The sequence below is a fragment of the Petaurus breviceps genome, unplaced genomic scaffold (genome assembly GCF_028583685.1).
Source record: "Petaurus breviceps papuanus isolate PSGF00001 unplaced genomic scaffold, PetGlider_PUasm1.0 90784, whole genome shotgun sequence".
NCBI classification, from domain to species: Eukaryota; Metazoa; Chordata; class Mammalia; order Diprotodontia; family Petauridae; genus Petaurus; species Petaurus breviceps.
In genome coordinates this window covers 7396457-7414008 of record NW_027187345.1, presented here as the reverse complement: position 1 = coordinate 7414008, position 17552 = coordinate 7396457, and the positions used below count along the sequence as shown (strand labels likewise).

The 17552-nt window shown below is 37.2% G+C and overlaps 1 protein-coding gene across 3 annotated transcripts in view; it reads left to right on the top strand.

The window, feature by feature from the left end:
- The window catches only part of AKAP12 (A-kinase anchoring protein 12), a 126603-nt gene that overhangs the window by 87378 nt on the left and 21673 nt on the right, over nt 1–17552 (top strand). The window contains exon 1 of one of the 3 annotated variants that reach the window (XM_069069674.1): nt 1501–1853. The exons of the other annotated variants lie outside the window; for them this stretch is intronic. Within the exon in view, the coding sequence (XP_068925775.1) occupies nt 1829–1853 (25 nt within the window). The 5' untranslated portion in view covers nt 1501–1828. Of the gene's footprint in view, nt 1–1500; nt 1854–17552 lie in introns of those variants that run through there. 3 annotated transcript variants of the gene reach the window in all.

Genomic DNA, 17552 nt, shown 5'->3' with positions numbered 1-17552 from the left:
GGGGCTATTATTATCCCTAGTCCATAGGTGGGGAAATTAAAGCAGACAGAGGTCAAGTGACTTGCCCAGGGTCACACAGCTAATAAGTATATGAGGGTAGACTTGACTATTCCATTGTACCACCCAACTACTCCAACTCAAGCTATGAAAGAGAACTGAACTGGAATTGAGATCTCAAAAGTCAGCTGGAGCTGTTTATGTTTTATGAATCTTTGATTCAGCTGTGATGGGTTTCAAGAGAAACCAGGGCTTGATTAAATATATGTACTAGTAACATTTTGCCATGTAGTAGTAACCAGCTTTTTTATACCTCTTTGAGATTTGGAAAGTACTTTACATATGTTATAGTATTTGATTCATACAACAACCCTGGGAGGAGAAGATGCTATTATTTTTCTCATTTCACAAATGAGGAAACTGAGGCACAGAGAGGTTAGATGACTTGCTAGAGGGTCACACAGGAGTGTCATAGGTGAGAGGTAAACACAGATTTTTCTGACTCTAGTCCAGGACTCTGAGCTATCCACTGGGGAGGGCTGCCTTTCTAGTTGGAAAGTGTCACTGGAACCATTTCTTCTCAGTGATTTGTTTGGTCTTTATTGACTCCGGTCACTTAAACCTCTGTGGTTCTCAGGTACTTCATCTCAACAGTGGTGGTTGATCTGCTCAACACAACAATCAACTACAAATCTGAAGGGAAGGGAATAAGCATTTCTATATTGCCAACTATGTGCAAGGCACTGTGCTAAATAAACACTTTACTAATGTAATCCCAGCTCCGTGTCTTAACTGAAATAAGTTTTATTTGTTATAACTGGTTAAATATTTTCCGTAGCTCTTTGGCAGTTACAAATTGTTTTTTTTTTTTTTTATAACTGCTGAGTTATAGGTAGTACAAGCATAATTATAATACCAGTTCTATAGGTGGGGAAACTGAGGTGCCTAGAAGTAACCCCCAGAGTCAAATACTTTAACCTCGGCTGTGTTGGGGTTGGGAGTTGAACAGAGATCTCCCAGTTGTCTAGTGCTTCTTCTGAGTAAAATGATGAGATCTTAAGAGCTGGAAAAGATCAGAAATGTAGCAATCCCCCTTTCCAGGGAGAGAGGGCACAGGAATTCTTACCTCTTGAGCTTTGTAGTGGAGGGGTATGTAGGAATATGTAAAATCTTCAAGAAGCTGAAAGGCTGGAGAGTTTTCACATTTCTCTCTGAATGTCTTTATTGATACTCAATATTGACACTTGCAAACAAAACTTTCGGAAATCATTCTTGATGAAGGCTTACATCTGAATCCTGGGAAATGTAGTTGCTTCTTTTTAATTGATGTGGGCCTAGAAAAACAGAGCTGTGTTAGGAATGAAATCACCATCTTGATAACAGGGTACTGACTCCAAACTTTTGTGCATCCCAACACTTAAAACAATTCCTGTGTCTCTGCTTGGTCTTGCTGCAATAGGGGCAGGAGAAGGGGGGAGGGAAGGCTGTTTTCCTTTAACTGAAACACGTGACTGACTTGGTCATCCTGCCAAGTGAAGTAAGAGGTGCTTTAAAACTCTCCAGCCCAGGGAAGGGACAGACCACAGCGGGATTTCTGTCCTGTAATTAGGCTGATGAAATGCATCTTCAGTCTGCTTTTCATACCAGGCACTGAAGAAGTGAGCGAACGTTGGTCAGTCTGCTCAAGCAGTGTGTGCACTCCTTGGCCTGTCAGGGGGCTGCTGTGTGCCTAGTTCTGCTTAAAAGAAGACTACACAGAATTAGAATAGCAGTTAGAAAGCTGCCTTGCCTGAGAAAGGAATCAAGGATTTCTGGAGTCCTGCTGTTTAATATGCTAGGGACCATAACAATCACAGGTATGGAAAGTGGACTTGTGTTTGGGGGCTGCAAGTCATTGGGTTGAGTTGATATATTTGTATGTGCAAATTTTATTCTGTTGACCATGATGAGTTCATGTTTGGGGTGTGGCAGGGTACTAGAGGATTCTCATTGAGTTGGATTTCTGATGATTTTATGTATTAGAAAATCATATAATGTGTTCATTCTGGGAGGAGATGGGGGGGCAAAGAATATTTAGAACAGTAGTAGTAAAAATATTTCAGAACACAAGGGTTCCTCTCCTCCCTCAAGCTGGTAATCTATACCAAAATTATACTTTTAAAATTTCTATATTACCCATTTAATATTCCTATCTTAACTTTACAGTCAGTTTTGCAGGCAGGTTTTTATTTTCTTAAGCAAAAAATGATGCTAAAGTTTAATAATACATGTTGAACCAGACTGATTACACTGGAAAACAACTGTTGTTGTTTTTTAGAAGGACCCTCAGAATAGGGTATAATTAACAAGACAGATATTTATTTTTAAAAAGGTGGAGGGATTATAAAGCTTGGTTTGAAATGTGCCAGTTTATGAAAGTTAAGATTTTGTCTGATATTTGTGATACAAAAGTTATCTTCTCTAATAACATAATTCTAATGACACTTAGCAAGTCAGCATACTCTGAGTTTTTGCTTTCTAGGAAACTGCCAGTATGCATGTAACAGTATTCCTTGATTTAACATCTCTTATAAACACCTGATTCTTAGTATAATTTTTGGTTTCTGGAATGAATGTAGAGATCCTGACTGAATCTAATAAGTTAAGTTTCCCCTCTTAATCTTTGTGCCCACCACCCAGCCTTCCCCAACTGTTAAATAACAGTTTTTAACCTTCTAAGAATCTCTGGGTCTCTTAATTCTTTTCATGCCATTGCTCATAGCTACATTTTTACTTGCAAGTTTTGCGTGTGGTATTTTCAAAGCATAAATGTATATGTGTATATATGTATAAATTCACATAGACATTGGGGAAAACCTTTGAGTGCCTAGAAAGTTCAGTGTACATTGTATTTTTCCCCTCTTAAAAACCAATCTGTAGGAACTTGTTTCTGCAAACCATCTTCTTTTTTTTTTCATTTCAATTTTTCATTGTTTTAATGGAGCCTGGAAAAAAAAAAAACCCAAATCCTAACATACTGGAGATTGCAATGTTTTGGCTTGTTTTGACTCTTGTGCAAAGTTGTACAAGTCTGCTAGAAATCATAGAAAAATCACTTCAAGCTTTTTCTGTTCACACTTTTTTTTCCCCACATAGTATTTATAAACTGTAGGAGAAACCCATCAAACTCCAACCCTGCCTTTAAGGGATGGCATGTGGTATAAAACAGCTGGCAGATGGGGGCAGGGTTTCATGCCTAGAGGTCTACTTGGATGGTTTGTTTATGATTGGGTTTTCAATAAAATAGCTACTTAACTTATTGCATGCTGTGGCTTTTTATCCTTCTGGCTTTCTCTTGCGGGGAAGTAATTAGAGGTTAATCAAATTGCTTCACTTTTAAGGAAATTTTTTTTTGGTAGAGTCAGATAATACTGAGAATGACAAATGATAGAAAGGGATAGGGTAATATGTAAAAGAAAAGAGTTTTAAAGCTCACAGAAACTGAGATAAAATGCTTTCTGAATTGGAGAAGATTTTTTTACTGGGGGGTGGGGGGAGAGTGAGTGGGTAAGGAAGGTTATACTAGACACATTTTCCAGAGTGAATAAATAAAGTAGCATAGGGAATGAATAAAATGCCATAAATATAATGCCATATTGGGCAATACAAATCCAAATGTGACACTTTTTTTTAAAGGGAATGAATAAAATGACATAGAAGCTTGGACAATACAAATAATTTAAGAATATGCAATCGAATGAAATATTCAGTGTTGAAGGGTTTTATCCTGACAAGGAGAACATTCTTATTCAAAAGTAAAATTTCACGAATATTTTTTAAATGATTTATGTTTTTGAAAAATTAGCACACTTAATGGGGCAAATAGCATCCAAAACTATCAGTTCCCATCTTATTCTCCAGTATTTATCTAAAATTGTTTTATTTTTAAAAATCTTGTAAAGAATTCATTTTATTCCATTCTGAGAGCAATACAAAGAATGACTAGAGTAGTTATATTTAAATTTCATAGAGATGATGGTTTCATTTTTATTGTGAACTATACTTTAAGGGAATTATACAGAAATTAAAATCCAGCATTCTTAAATTTCTTCATCTCCCTTCTTTGCACTGCCTATCCCTCAGATATGCAATGAATTCTCTCCTCACCTCCACCTCAGAACCCCTCACTTCCTTCAAAGATTCACTACCCTTAGGAACAACTTCAGTGTTTTCTCTTCTGATTACTTCCCCTCTCCCTATCACTAATTCCTTTCTTCTCTACCTTTTATTTATTTGTTAATTAACAGTCCCTTGAGTATGAGAACTGTTTGTGTTTCCTGTACATTAGAGTGTTTGGCACATAGTAAGATCTATAAATGGCTTGTTGAGCTATTTATATTCTAAATATTTATTTGTGTACGTTTATTATTATACAACATGGGTCAGGTACCAATGCTAGGCTAAGAGAAAATCCTCCTTAGAAGGACTAAAGTTAAACATGGATTAGAATTTCACGTGTTGAGCCTCACATGGTGAGGGTTCACATTCTATGTTGTGTGTGTGAAGAAGGGAGCATGTAGTTAATAAAATAAATCTTTTTAGGCTCCAAAAATAGCATTTACTTTTGGGAATTTCTGAGGGAGGTAGAGGATTTATGAAGGCAAAAATCAGAGAGGGAAGGAGAGGAGAGAGAGAGAGAGAGAGAGAGAGAGAGAGAGAGAGAGAGAGAGAGTGAGAGTGTCCAAACCACTGGTATTTGACTACTTTAGGACTTCAATGAAATGTCATGAAGAAAAAAATCAGTGACATTTTTGCTTCTTTCTAGTTGATTCTCAAATTTCACTAGTCATAGTTGATGGGTTTATTGATAAAAGACAAAAAGCAAAGATAAAAATAAGTGCATTTAAGTTGTGAATTATCAGGGAACATCAAACATATGTTACTGTATATTTAAATATTTCTCATTCTTTTTCTTCCTTCCAAGATTGGGGATGTGAAAATCTTCCCTGACTCTCACCTTATTTTTCTCCAGTTAATTGCAAGTGTTCTCCAAGTTACCTTAAACATATTTTTTCTCTCAGTAAAATATAAACACTTTGAAGAGAGAAACATTTTTTTTTGTCTTTGTATACACAGTACTGTGTCCAGAAAAGGCACTTAAGCCCATCAGAGGGTTAAAGGGCTAATTGTCATGGTCTAATTTATGAAGAAAGGATTCTTAATAATTTTTTTTGTTGTTGTTCATGGATCCCTTTGGGACTCTTGTGAAGCTTATGGATGAACTCCTTGATATTTCTAAATGCATAAAATACATAGGGTTATATAGGAAACCAATTATAGTTTGTAGTTCAATAAACAATTTTATGGATACCAGGTTAAAGTTCCCTGACTTAAAGCCTATGCTTAGGGAGATATCAATTTGTGGAATGTCAGAGAAAAGCTAAGGTGTTTCACGTATAATGTCTACATCACTTTAAGAGGTTTTAGTAATTATAACAACAATTTTAGTAATAACAAAGACAAACTTTTAATTGTTTTATTAGCTATCTTTAATTCACCTTCCAGAATCCAATTAGTATATGATTTGTTCTGCAAAAGCCATTTAGTGATCTTCGTCTTAAAACACTTAACATGGTATCTTTGTGGAATTTTTTTTCTTTTTGCAAATATTAATTTGGGGAAACCTAAATTGAAGGGAGTTTCAGCCTTCATACATTGATAATAGACCTGGCTCATTAAAGGATCATTAAGCAGAAGAATATGACATGCAACAAAACCCAGACATGTTGGGGATGATTATTACTTTCCTTTGAGGTTTAAAAAATGGAGTTTTTTAATGGTCAGTGGGTTTTGGAACATGGGGAGTTGGGTGTGTAGGACATAACGGATGGATTTAGAATGTGGAGAATTCTTGGAAAAATTCCAGAGCTGTGTTACAAATCTTTGGGGAAAAAGTCAACCAGCTCCAGATGTCGACATGGTTGACTGCAAGCCCATGAAGTGCTTTAGATTTAACTGTTACGGTCCAAGCTATTACAATCCATCCCCAAGCATTAGAAAGTTAGTTTAGCCTCTCCTTATCGAAAGTAAAGGTCAAATCAAGGAAATGGATCTTAATCTTCTCAAATAATGGATGTCAGTTTTCTATTTTTTCATAATAAAAAAACTGTGACACACTTTACTGAACTTTAACAATACTGTTTTTGACCCCTCACAATGCCTTTTACCATTGTATCCATTTGTATTTGAATAAAATTAGACCACTTCAACTCTGACACCAGTAAATTTGCCTCATATAGAATCCTGATTCTGAAAGATTTTTAAAGGGAAATAAAATGTTATGCTGTTATCCCATAGACAAATCTGTTCATGAAATAGTGAGTTGGAAAAAAGTACCTACTGAAAACAATAGTATAAATTATACCATTAATAGTCACCAGGTGTTTTTGTAAAACCTTTTCATGGGGAAGATTTTTCCTTTACATTTCACTGTGAAATGTGAAGGAAACTTCATCTTAATTATCTTTCAGGAGATTACCAGTGAAAGTTCAGAATGGGGCAATACCCAGCATCCGTGTTATTCACTTTAGTCTTTGGGGCTCCTTGGAAAATGTGTAAGATATTTTAGATATTTGGAATTACCTGAGAGAAAAATAGTGAGATGGAGGGAAATGGGAGATATTAGTGTGATGTAAATGAAGAGCCACAGAATTTTTTAACCTGGAACCCTTAAAGATCATCTGGTTTAATTCCCTTATTTTGTAGATTGGGAATCTTAAGGCTAGTGAGTAACAACTCAAAGGCACAAAATATTAGATTTAGAACTGGAAATGACTTTACAGGTCATACTGTTAATTAATGTCAGAACCTGGACTGGAATCCAGGATGCCTGACTCTCAGAGGTCCACTCCTTTTTTTGAATTACAATACTACTTCAAAAATGTAATTAAAAGATGCGTGTGTCCATGTGACCTTGGGCAAGTCATTTAACCCCAATTGCCCTTCAAAAAGCAAAAAAAACCCAAAAGATGCATGTATGTGTATTTTGTCAGATATAGTAGCATTAGGGCTTCATTAGTCCTGTTTTGCTTTTTTAGCTTTTCATTGTGTCAGTTTTGTCAAGTTAGGGATACTATAACACACTTTTCTCTCACAGAGAACTAATAGAAAATAAGCTGTTCTGAGAAGCTCATTTTTAAAAAATTAAACTCCTTACATATAAATTCATAAAATAATTATTCTTTTGAAATTCAGGTTTCTTTTGTTTGTAAAACTAAGTGGTACAATGGATGGAGTTGATGTCTAGCCTCAGGCTAGCTATGTGACCCTAGGCAAGTCCCATATCTACCTCAGTTTCCGCATCTGTAAAATGAGGATAATAATATCACCTACTTCTCTAGGATGGTTTTGAGGATCAAATGACGTATTTGCATAGTTCTTTGCAAACATTAAAGTGGAATATATATATATATATATATTATTGAAGAACATAGCATTTGATGCCTTTTAAGTTATTTGACTTTATACTATATAAACTTTATGATTCCATAAACATAGCATGATTCCAGAATTCCATAAATTTTGAAAATGCTTGTCATCACATGGCACATCACCCACCCCCTGTCCCCACATACCCTTAAACCCCTTAAAAATATCAAAGGAGCTAAGTAACTATCCAACAACAAATATGAACCTAGGAAGATAGAAAATCACAAACTAGAAACCCACATTCATGCAGGAAAAGAGGAAGCATATTTTTAAATGAAGGCATCAAGAAATCCAGGGAAGTATGTCTTACTTAAGAAAATGGTAGTAATAAGGGAAGCCATTTCCCTTTCTGTTGTATAATTCACATTTTAAGGACATGATTGCCTAGATAAAGATAAGGGGGAAGCTGATGGTGGAGCTGTGCTGTTACCACACGACAAACTTGTAGTTGTCATTTCCTCTCAAATGTTGCTGTTGCAAATGGGTCATTGTTATTGACTGGTATATACTTTCCAGGAAACCAGAAGGATGTCCGGATTGCTTATGCAGGCTGCTTGCTAGGATGTTGTAAATAATGAATGACAGGTAATGCCCAAGGGACTAGATAGAATAAGGATTCCTATCTACTCAATAGTCTTGTATCTGAAGATGTGGTCTTCAGCAAACAAATACACAAAGACCATTTTACCTACATCCTAATCAACTTATTACGGGTTCTCAAGTTTACCTTCCTTTTAAAAAAAATGTAGCAAAGGAGGAAATACTTTATTCCGACTAGAAATATTATTTGTGAAAAAGAAACAGTAAGAAAGTTAAGTATATTAGTATTAACTTTTATATCCCAAGCAGGTACACATTTCAGAGCTTATGTTGTTAGTTGAAAGTAGATTTATATTCATGTGGAAATGTTTGATTAAGTAAGAATGATACATTGGGAGTGTTTACTCCAGGAGGGCAGCAGCTCTGGTTATAACTTGGTCAGCAAGGCTAGTGAGACTTGGTAGAGAATGACCTTGGACCAGGGAGGGCAGTTGAAGATCTGCTTTTATGCATGTTATCTGACTTTCGACAAGATGCAGTACATCTAGGCAACTTTCTGTGACCAGAAGTTGTAAGGAGGGCTTTATTTGCAACACAAATGGAATCACAGCTCCAGTCCCGAGTCCTAACAGGAAAATTAAAGAAAAGTGGAAAAAAATGGGAGCAAAACCCAGTGCATATGGGTACACATTAATCCCCATTTTGTTGGCCCCCACGTCTCCAAATTATTGGCTTCTAGATGGATTTGAACTGTCATGGTCTCTTTATACAATGTTTGTCTTTGTTTTTGTTGTTTGTAAGGAGTGGTGAATGGGGCTATTTGAATGCTGCCATAGTTAGTGAGGGGTAGGCAGGTGGTACAGTGGATAGAGCCTTGGGCCTAGAGTTAGGACGGACCTGGTTTCAGATACTTATTAGCTGTGTGACCCTGGGCAAGTCACTTAACCCTTTTTGCCTTAGTTTTCTAGTATATGATATGAGCTGAAGAAAGAAATGGCAAATCACTCCAGTATCTTTGCCAAGAAAACCCCAAATGAGGTTGGGAAGAGTTGAACATGACTAAAATGACTCAATAACAACGTTGTTAGGTGAATCCTCGTGCTTTTCTCAGCCAATAGGCCAATAATCATATGCAATCCTAAAACCCAGTCCTCAACAATTCTCTTTCTAATCATTCCCTCAAGTACTTGGCCTTATTTCACTTTTGGAGGTATCCTCTTGGAACAAGTTTGATGTTGGAATGAAGTGAGGCATTCTCATGTCACTGAACATTTATAAGAGGAGGTTTACTTGTCCTTAACACAGCATGGACATGGAACAAGGATACTGTGGCAAATTCCTCTTCTAGACATCTCTTGGTCACTCATGGTTTTAGGCACCCATCAAGTCTGAAAAGTCTTAATTCCATGTGGCTGGGACTTTTTATGCTCCTAGATGACCAAGGAAGCTGAGGCCAGTCAGGTTCCAGGTACAACTTTGTCCTAGATCTCCCCTGTTGGCTTGAGGGAGGTGGATGGAACAAAGAAGTGTCTTAGGGAAGTTGAGGTGATTTAGGTCCCAGATGTTGCTTTATCTTTTTAGGTAAAGAATCTCCATGTTATGGCTGAGAAGAAAGAAGTTCGATCATACTCAACATTTCACCTTTACACCAATGTTTCCCAATATAGTTAATTCTTGTTTCTTACTTGATCAGCAGTTCCTATCTTCATTTGCCTGGTAGACATTTCCTTGAGGGTAGGTTTCTGTTAAACTCTACAAAGTCATTTACCTTCTTCTGTCTCTTGTCTTAATCCTTGTCTACCTCCAGATATCACCATTTTTCTAGTTACCTAAGTTAAACATTTGGAATCACTTTGAATTATTCCCTAGACTTAATCTTCAAATTAATCTTTACAAAATACCATTTTCATCATTTCACTCCTGTGTTAAGACTCTCAAGTGGAAAACCATTGCTTATAAAATAGCACTCAAATTCCTTAGCCTGGTGGTTAGATTACTTCATAATCGGGCATCAACCTTTTCCTTTTTTTTTCTACCAGCTATTCTTTTCCAGAATGAATCTTCCATTTTAACCAGGGTCTTATGGTCTTCTCAAATACTCTTAACCTCCTCGTCCTGTTCCCCTTATTGAAACCTCTCTCTTGTCTACCTCTCCAAATAATGGTTTTGGGCACCAGCTCAGGACTCACCTTCTCAATCTCATCACTTTATTGGGACACCCCATGACTCTTATTGTAAACACTTATTTGTTTGCTAAATATTTTCATTTACCTTGTCCCTAAGGATAATGTAAGTTTTGGGGTATTTTAGGTTCTTCATAATGTCTCATGACCTAACAACCTTCATTCTTCCTTCTTAACCTCTTCCATTTTTGACATGGCTGATCCCCTCGTTGGCTCCCATGACACTATGCTCTGAGCATCCTCCTGTGTGCTTTGTCACATGTCGAAGTAGACGATCCCCAACTCCGCCCAATCTTAACCGATCTCGAGAGTTTCACTCCTGTAGAATCGCATGCTTATTTGGCTATCCCCATGACCAAAATGAGGCATATTATCACACATATGGAGTGTGATCGATCCCCCCTATTTCTCAGAATTCTTGTATTCCTTTAGAACTGGACTCTGTTGAGCCCTCCCCATTCCCTCCTTTCCTAACAAAGTTAGTATACTTTGCCTCATTTTACCTAGGATTTTGTTTATGTTGTAACCATGCTCCCTTCTCCTCCTCCAATAGAATTTAAGCTCCTTGGGGTTAAGAACTATTTTGTTCTGTTTACTGAGTACCTATGGCAGTGCCTAGAATATATATGTGTCTGATTCCTGTTTGAACTGAAGAGCTCCGTCAACCTCCTTCACTATTTGCCTTAGGGGCTAGAAGTAGAATTTCTAAATAACAAAGCTGCTTGGCTTATGTAATAAGAAAGAAAGTTGCTGCCTAAATTTGATCCTGTGTTTTTAACCTGTCCATAGGTATAAAGCAGTAAGAGAGAGTGGAATTCTCAGGATGACAACAATATTGGTGGAAAGGATGGGATTTCAGGATTATAGAATAATTTAGATTTGGAAGTCTGTTTTACAGATAAGCAAACTGAGTCCCAGAGAGAATAAATAAGGGATGTAATTACTTAACAGGTAGTAGTAAGACTTAATTGTCATAGAGGTAGTCGTAAGTAGTTTGGGGAACCAGGTCCTTTGGCTCCAAATCGCTTCCTCTTTCCATGCTCTAGAGGTGGTTAATCTTGACAGTGGGCTCCTTTTCCTCACGCCTGACCATCCCATCTAGCAGAAGACAATGGAAGAATAGGCTTCAATATACTAAATTTTCTTTATAGGCAATTTTCCAGGAACATAACTACCATTAAGATATATAAGCCTGCTGTCCTGTAAAATTGTGATTATTCTGATTTAGCGTGACATCGCCATCTGCTGTCTTAAAGTATTCATTTAACTAGAATTGTACACTAAGAAACTGGGTTTTTGTTGGAGGAAATCTTGACTGTTAGGTAATTATATACTAGTATTAGTGTAATACTATTAATATTTACTATATACTGTGGTTGAAGATATAAACCAAGTTATTATTTTAAACTGCACTAAATGGTAATATTTTGCCACTTGGATTTGAAATTAAGACTACTGTATCCTTAATACATATTAATAACAACTATAATATGTAGTTAATATTGTTTTAAGTCACAAGGGTCACGTTATTGTGTTATGAAGCATATAACTTGTAACTTTAATTTTTTTTCGTATCTGATGTTTAAATCATTTTCATTAACAAATAGTTGCTTTGGTTTTAAAGTTGAGATTGAAAGCCAAACTTGGTAAATTGACACATTTTTCCATTAAAACAAACATTGTCGTTGTACTGAGGATTTTATAGCTATATAATCTATGGATATGTAATCTTCAGTCAAGTCAAGTATACTGGCAGTTTAAGGTTTTAAATTTTTTTCCTTTTTTATACTGAAAAGTTTGAATTTGAATTCAAACTTATATAGAATCTGTAAGGGAGAGGGCTACGTGTGTACATTTTTCCTGTGTTGATCTGTAATGTTCATTAAAATGTTGAATGCCATGTCCATTACTCGTGTGCTTATTTATCCAAGCTTTACAAAGTTGAGATTTGAGGTAATGTGAGATCACAGAATTTTAGAACTGGAAGAGACCTTTAAAGATTGTCTAGTCCAACCTCCTCATTTTACAGATGAGGAAATTGAGGCCTAGAAACAATAATGGACTAGAAGATCTAGAACTAAGATACTGATCTCCTGAGTCCCATTCCAGTGACTGTTCCACTGAATCGTTCTGCCTCATAAGCTGAAGAAACTATCTGTGGAGTCTACCTCATTCATTGTTGATGATTCAGTGGTTAGTTTAAATGTATTCCTTCAAAATGTATATGGAATTATTAGTTGAAAGACTTATTAGGCAACTTTTTTTTTAAAAAAAGAGGAATTTCAGGGCGGCTAGGTGATGCAGTGAGTAGAGCGCCGGCCCTGGAGTCAGAAGGACCTGAGTTCGGATCCGGCCTCAGACACTTAACACACACACCCAAAAACACTAGCTGTGTGACCTTGGGCAAGTTGCTTAACCCCAATTGCCCTCCAAAAAAAAGCAAAAAAAAAAAAAAAGAGAGAGAAATTTAATCTCCTGTGGAAATTTGAATTCACTGAATTTGCTGGCAGGGTAAGATAAGTATTGCATTGCATTGCACACATTAAAATGGTTTGGAAAGCATGCTATATATCTTGCCATAGAGATTATTCTAACACTGTGTTAAGATGGAAGACATATGTAGGAGGCAGCAGGTTGTCATTGATTGCTACTTTATTCTAACTTTTGTCCTCTACATATATTGGTTCAGATTGGTGCCAAATGGATCGTTTCCTATGGAAAATAGAATTATAGTAGATAATATTTAGCATTAAGGACACAGTTTTTCTTTTGCTAGTATGGATTCAAGATTTTCATAATGACAGATCACTCATATGTCCTTATAAAGAGCAACAAATAATTTCAGGGATGCCTTGAGCTCTAGGGTTTAAAAAAAAGAAAAGAAAATCCCTTAAAAAATTGTTGCTGCAATTTTTCTTGTGTTTATTCCCACCACTCATTTTTGCTTGCCTTGTGGCTGGCTTTGCAGTTTTTATGGAGATTTAAAATTCTGGGTTTGATTACATCTTTCTTTTTTCCCTTTGGCAAAAAGCCTCATCATTCCCTGACAGTACCTATTTCTACCTCCTTCTGCCTCTGCTACTGGAAAGTTGAAAATGAACAGTAAATTAGCAAATATTTGTTTAAAGAAGAAGATAGCACTTACTACTGCTCAGATGGCACCCTTTGAGTCTGAGAAGACTTCCGGGAGGATGTGGCAAGGCTTGAAGGGTGTTAGTATTAGGAATAAACACATAATGCCTTTGTTTTACATGAATGTAAGAAGAAAAGACCAATTGGAAAATAAGGAGCTATTGGAGACTGTAGGAAAAGAAAATAGAGATAAATATTTAGTGATGAATGTGGGAAAGATATGGCTCAAATGAATATATAAAGAAAATTCACCATTTGTGTGCTGAGGAAATGAATAATTTTAAAATGATGATGATACTTATAAAAATTATACAATTGATTTTAGAAAACTACCCTTTTTTTTAAGGGCAATTGGGGTTAAGTGACTTGCCCAAGGTCACATGGCTAGTTTTTGTGTTAAGTGTCTAAGGCCAGATTTGAACTCAGGTTCTCCTGTCTCCAAGGCCAGTGCTCTATTCACTGCCACACCTAGCCACCCCTAAAAACTCCCTTTAACCTTTCACAACGAATCCTAGTACATTAATAGCTTACATTTCTATAGTGCTTCAAATTTCAAAGCACTTTATATATATATTGCGGCGTTTGATTTAGCACATTGTGCTTAAGTGAGACCTGTGCTTCCTTCTCCAATTTCTATCAATTCCTGCTACTTATCCAAATTCTTATGAGTGGAATCATTTCCAGAGCAGTGTGCTTTTCTAACTCTGAAGCATGTCTTCATTGATTTGAAGAGACCAAAACCATGGAGGACGCAGATTAACTTTCAGATTTTTCAAATTAAAAAAAGGATTTACTCAGAAAAATCTTCAATTATCCTTTGGCTTTTTGACATTTAGGAACATTAGCTATGTTGAAACTAAATGGAAAAGAGGGATGATTTCCCTCCTTCCTTGGGGAGGGGGAGAGAAACTCATGCAAAAAGCTATGGGAAAAGTAAACATTTTATGTGAGATTTTTTTCTGATCTGCCCTCAAATTATAGTGTAAATTTTTATCTGTGTTTAGTGGGGAAAGCCATCCCTTCTCTTCTTGTCCTCTGTAAGTAAGTTCTTTGAGCATTAAAAACTTTAAAATTTTATCTTTGTGTCTTCCGCAATACCTTGAAGGTGATAGGAATTTTATAAATACTTGTTTGGTTTGAATTTGATTTCAGAATAGTTCATAGACTCAGGCCTTACAAATGCCTGCTCTGTAATATATTACAATGTTTTTGCTTCATGATTGTGTGCTTTTCAAAATTAATCAGCAGTAATCCTAGTTCCCTGTGAATCTGTGGGAGATAACCAAGAGTATCACCCAGGAACTAGGTAGAGAAATGACATTTTAGGGAGCCATTAAAAAGAGAGGTATTGAAAGAGGTAGGTTTAGATACCAAGATGGCAAATATAAAAATGGAAAAGTTTGTGAAAACTGTAGCTATGATAAGAAAGAAATATATTTGGCCCTTACTTGGTTGAAATAATATACTTGAGACAAAATTTTATACTTATTTGGGGTGAGAATTGAATTATAATTTCATATTAATCAATATGATATGTGTAATGAATATACTAATAATTTAGTTTTTTCAAGAGCTACCTCTCTGGCTTAGAAGTCAGAGCTCACAATGCACTTGAACTGATTAATCAAAACTTTGACAATGCTCACAATCACTGGACCTTAAGTAAAGCGAATCAAAGATTGTATTGTTTCCAACACAGAACTCTGATTCTGTACCCTAGGGGAGGTGGTCATGACCCCCAAAGGCCTGACTCTAGAATTGCTGTATTGTGGGATTTGTGGGTTTCTCGTGGGAAACCACTAAATGATTGTTTGTAATACACCTTACCCCCCCTTTCCCCACTTGTGATTTAAGCCTATAACCTGTGCTTTTATTTCAGCTAGGGTAGAACATTCTTTACTCTGAAGTTGATTAAACTACTTGATTACTACTCTGGTCTCTAGACCTGCTTTGTGTAGCGCTGAGCATTCTCAGGTTGGAGTCTGGCTCAGTAAAAACCCTTTTAGCAGGGGATATACCTAGAGATGGGAGTGAGTTGCTACCAACTGAGGAAATCAAAGTTTTTCTAATCATGGAAGATCTAAGATGTGCTAGTTTTTAAAGGAGTACTGTCCCCTGATGACAGCATTCTTCTAATGGAAGAAAAATGGAAGCTCTGTATTGAGGGTTGACTGAGACTTCACTGACAAGGGTCTGGAAGGAAGGAAGGGAAGGAAACAACAATAAAAGGGAAACCAAGGAGAAAGAAACAGAAAAAAAGTGAAATGTAGCGAAGCTATAAAGGGATTGCCTTGCTGTAGGGAGGTCCCAGTTGTGCAGGATTTCATGATTTTCTCTAGCTCTGTTTGTTAGCCTGAAAATAGAAGAAAAAATGGGAATAATACACATCTGAGGCTTGGTAGGCTTGATGCTTGAGGACAGGACAAGCAGGCAAGGGACTGGAATGTGTAAAGGAAAATATTGATTTGATTGTTGAATTTGATTGTTGAATTGTTCATGAATGGGCCAAGATGGGGAAAGGCTACACTCTGCTGAGTGTTGCTGATATAGGGATGATGGTCTGGCAAAGAACTGAAGGGACTGGAGGTCAGGGTTAGGGATTGTAAGACAAAAGTGGAAAGGTGGAATGATAAAAGATTATGCTTTGATAAAGGAATTTTAGAGTTCTGGAACATGGAAATAATTGCTTCTGAGTGATGTTAAGGGTATTACCATCTCTGTGTGTAGCTGAGGTGGAGTGCAGTAGGTCATGGGAACTCAGACACTTGGAAGTTAGTATATTTGACCCCTAATTTGAGGACAGGAGTGGAGGGAAAGCCATGCACTAAACTCACTGAGGAAGAAATGAGTGTCCTGGGGGTCAGTAGATAAAACTACCAGAATCTTGATTGGATGATAAATTTGAACTGTATACATGAGGCAAAATATTATACTTGTTGCCACAATTTATAGCCTGAGAATTGCCTGGGACACTGAGTGTTTGTGGAATAGCTAGTATGTACCAGAACTGGGCCTTGACCCTGGACCTTTCTGACAGAGACCGACTTTTATATCCTGTAGGCTCCCTCACTCCCATCATCCTTCTCGCTTTGTTTCTTCAATTTCTTTCAGTTCCAGAATCATAGAATTGGAAAGTTGGACCTATTCCAATATGCAAGTGAGATGAACTCTCACCCTAACATCTGACAAGTGGCCAGTCTCTCTGCCCACACAATAAATCAGTAGAGTTAAATGTCTTTTCTGTGCCATGCACAGTGCTAGAGGCTTCAAAGATTAGAAAACAGAAATGAAGCAGTCCCTCCCCAGGCAGCTCATTCTATCTTAAGAGCCTCCAACCAGGCGTTCTTCACTTGGGGTCTGTCCTTGGGATTTTTAAAACAAAAATACATTAATATTTCTTTTAATATTATTTCAACCTTATCGTCTTCCTTCATAGCTATGTATTTTACTATTTAAGAACCCTTGCCAAAGGGCTCAATCTCTCTCTCACACACACACACATAAAGATTAGAAAACCCTGCTAAAGGGATCTCTTTCTCTCTGACTGTCTTTTCTCTCTCTGTCTCTCTCTGTGTGTCTGTCTCTCTCTGTCTTTCTGTGTCTGTCTCTCTATGTCTGTCTTTTTCTGCGTCTGTCTCTCTGTGTATCTGTCTCTTGGTGTCTTTCTCTGTTTCTGTCTCTCTGTGTCTGTGTCTCTGTGTCTGTCTTTCTGTGACTTTGTCTCTCTGTGTCTGTCTATCTCTTGGTGCCTGTCTTCCTCTGTCTCTGTGTCTTTCTCTGTTTCTCTGTGTCTGTCTGTCTTTTGGTGTCTGTCTTTCTGTGTCTCTCTGTGTCTGTCTTTCTATCTCTCTGTGTCTGTGTCTTTTTGTGTCTGTGTCTGTCTCTTTGTGTCTGTCTTTCTGTCTCTCTGTCTGCCTGTCTCTCTGTCTCTCATAAATCATGCAAGGTTTAAGAACCTACTAAGCAGCCAAGACTAACTCCCTAGTGCTCATCTGCCCTGGGTAGTCATGGAGATAGCTTTGTATCTGGGGGGAGGGGAGAGTGGAAGGGAGGGGGTAAACGGAACCCAGACAGTCTCCACCTAGCGGTGGAGCACTGTTGGGCGGAGCTTCCCACTTGATCCTCCTGGGCTCGCATATGGTAGCAGCCAGGCAGAACCTGGCAGACTTAACCGCACCATGCCGTGGTGGAGCAAGTGCTGTGAGTGGAGAGGTGACTTGACTGCCTTCTCTC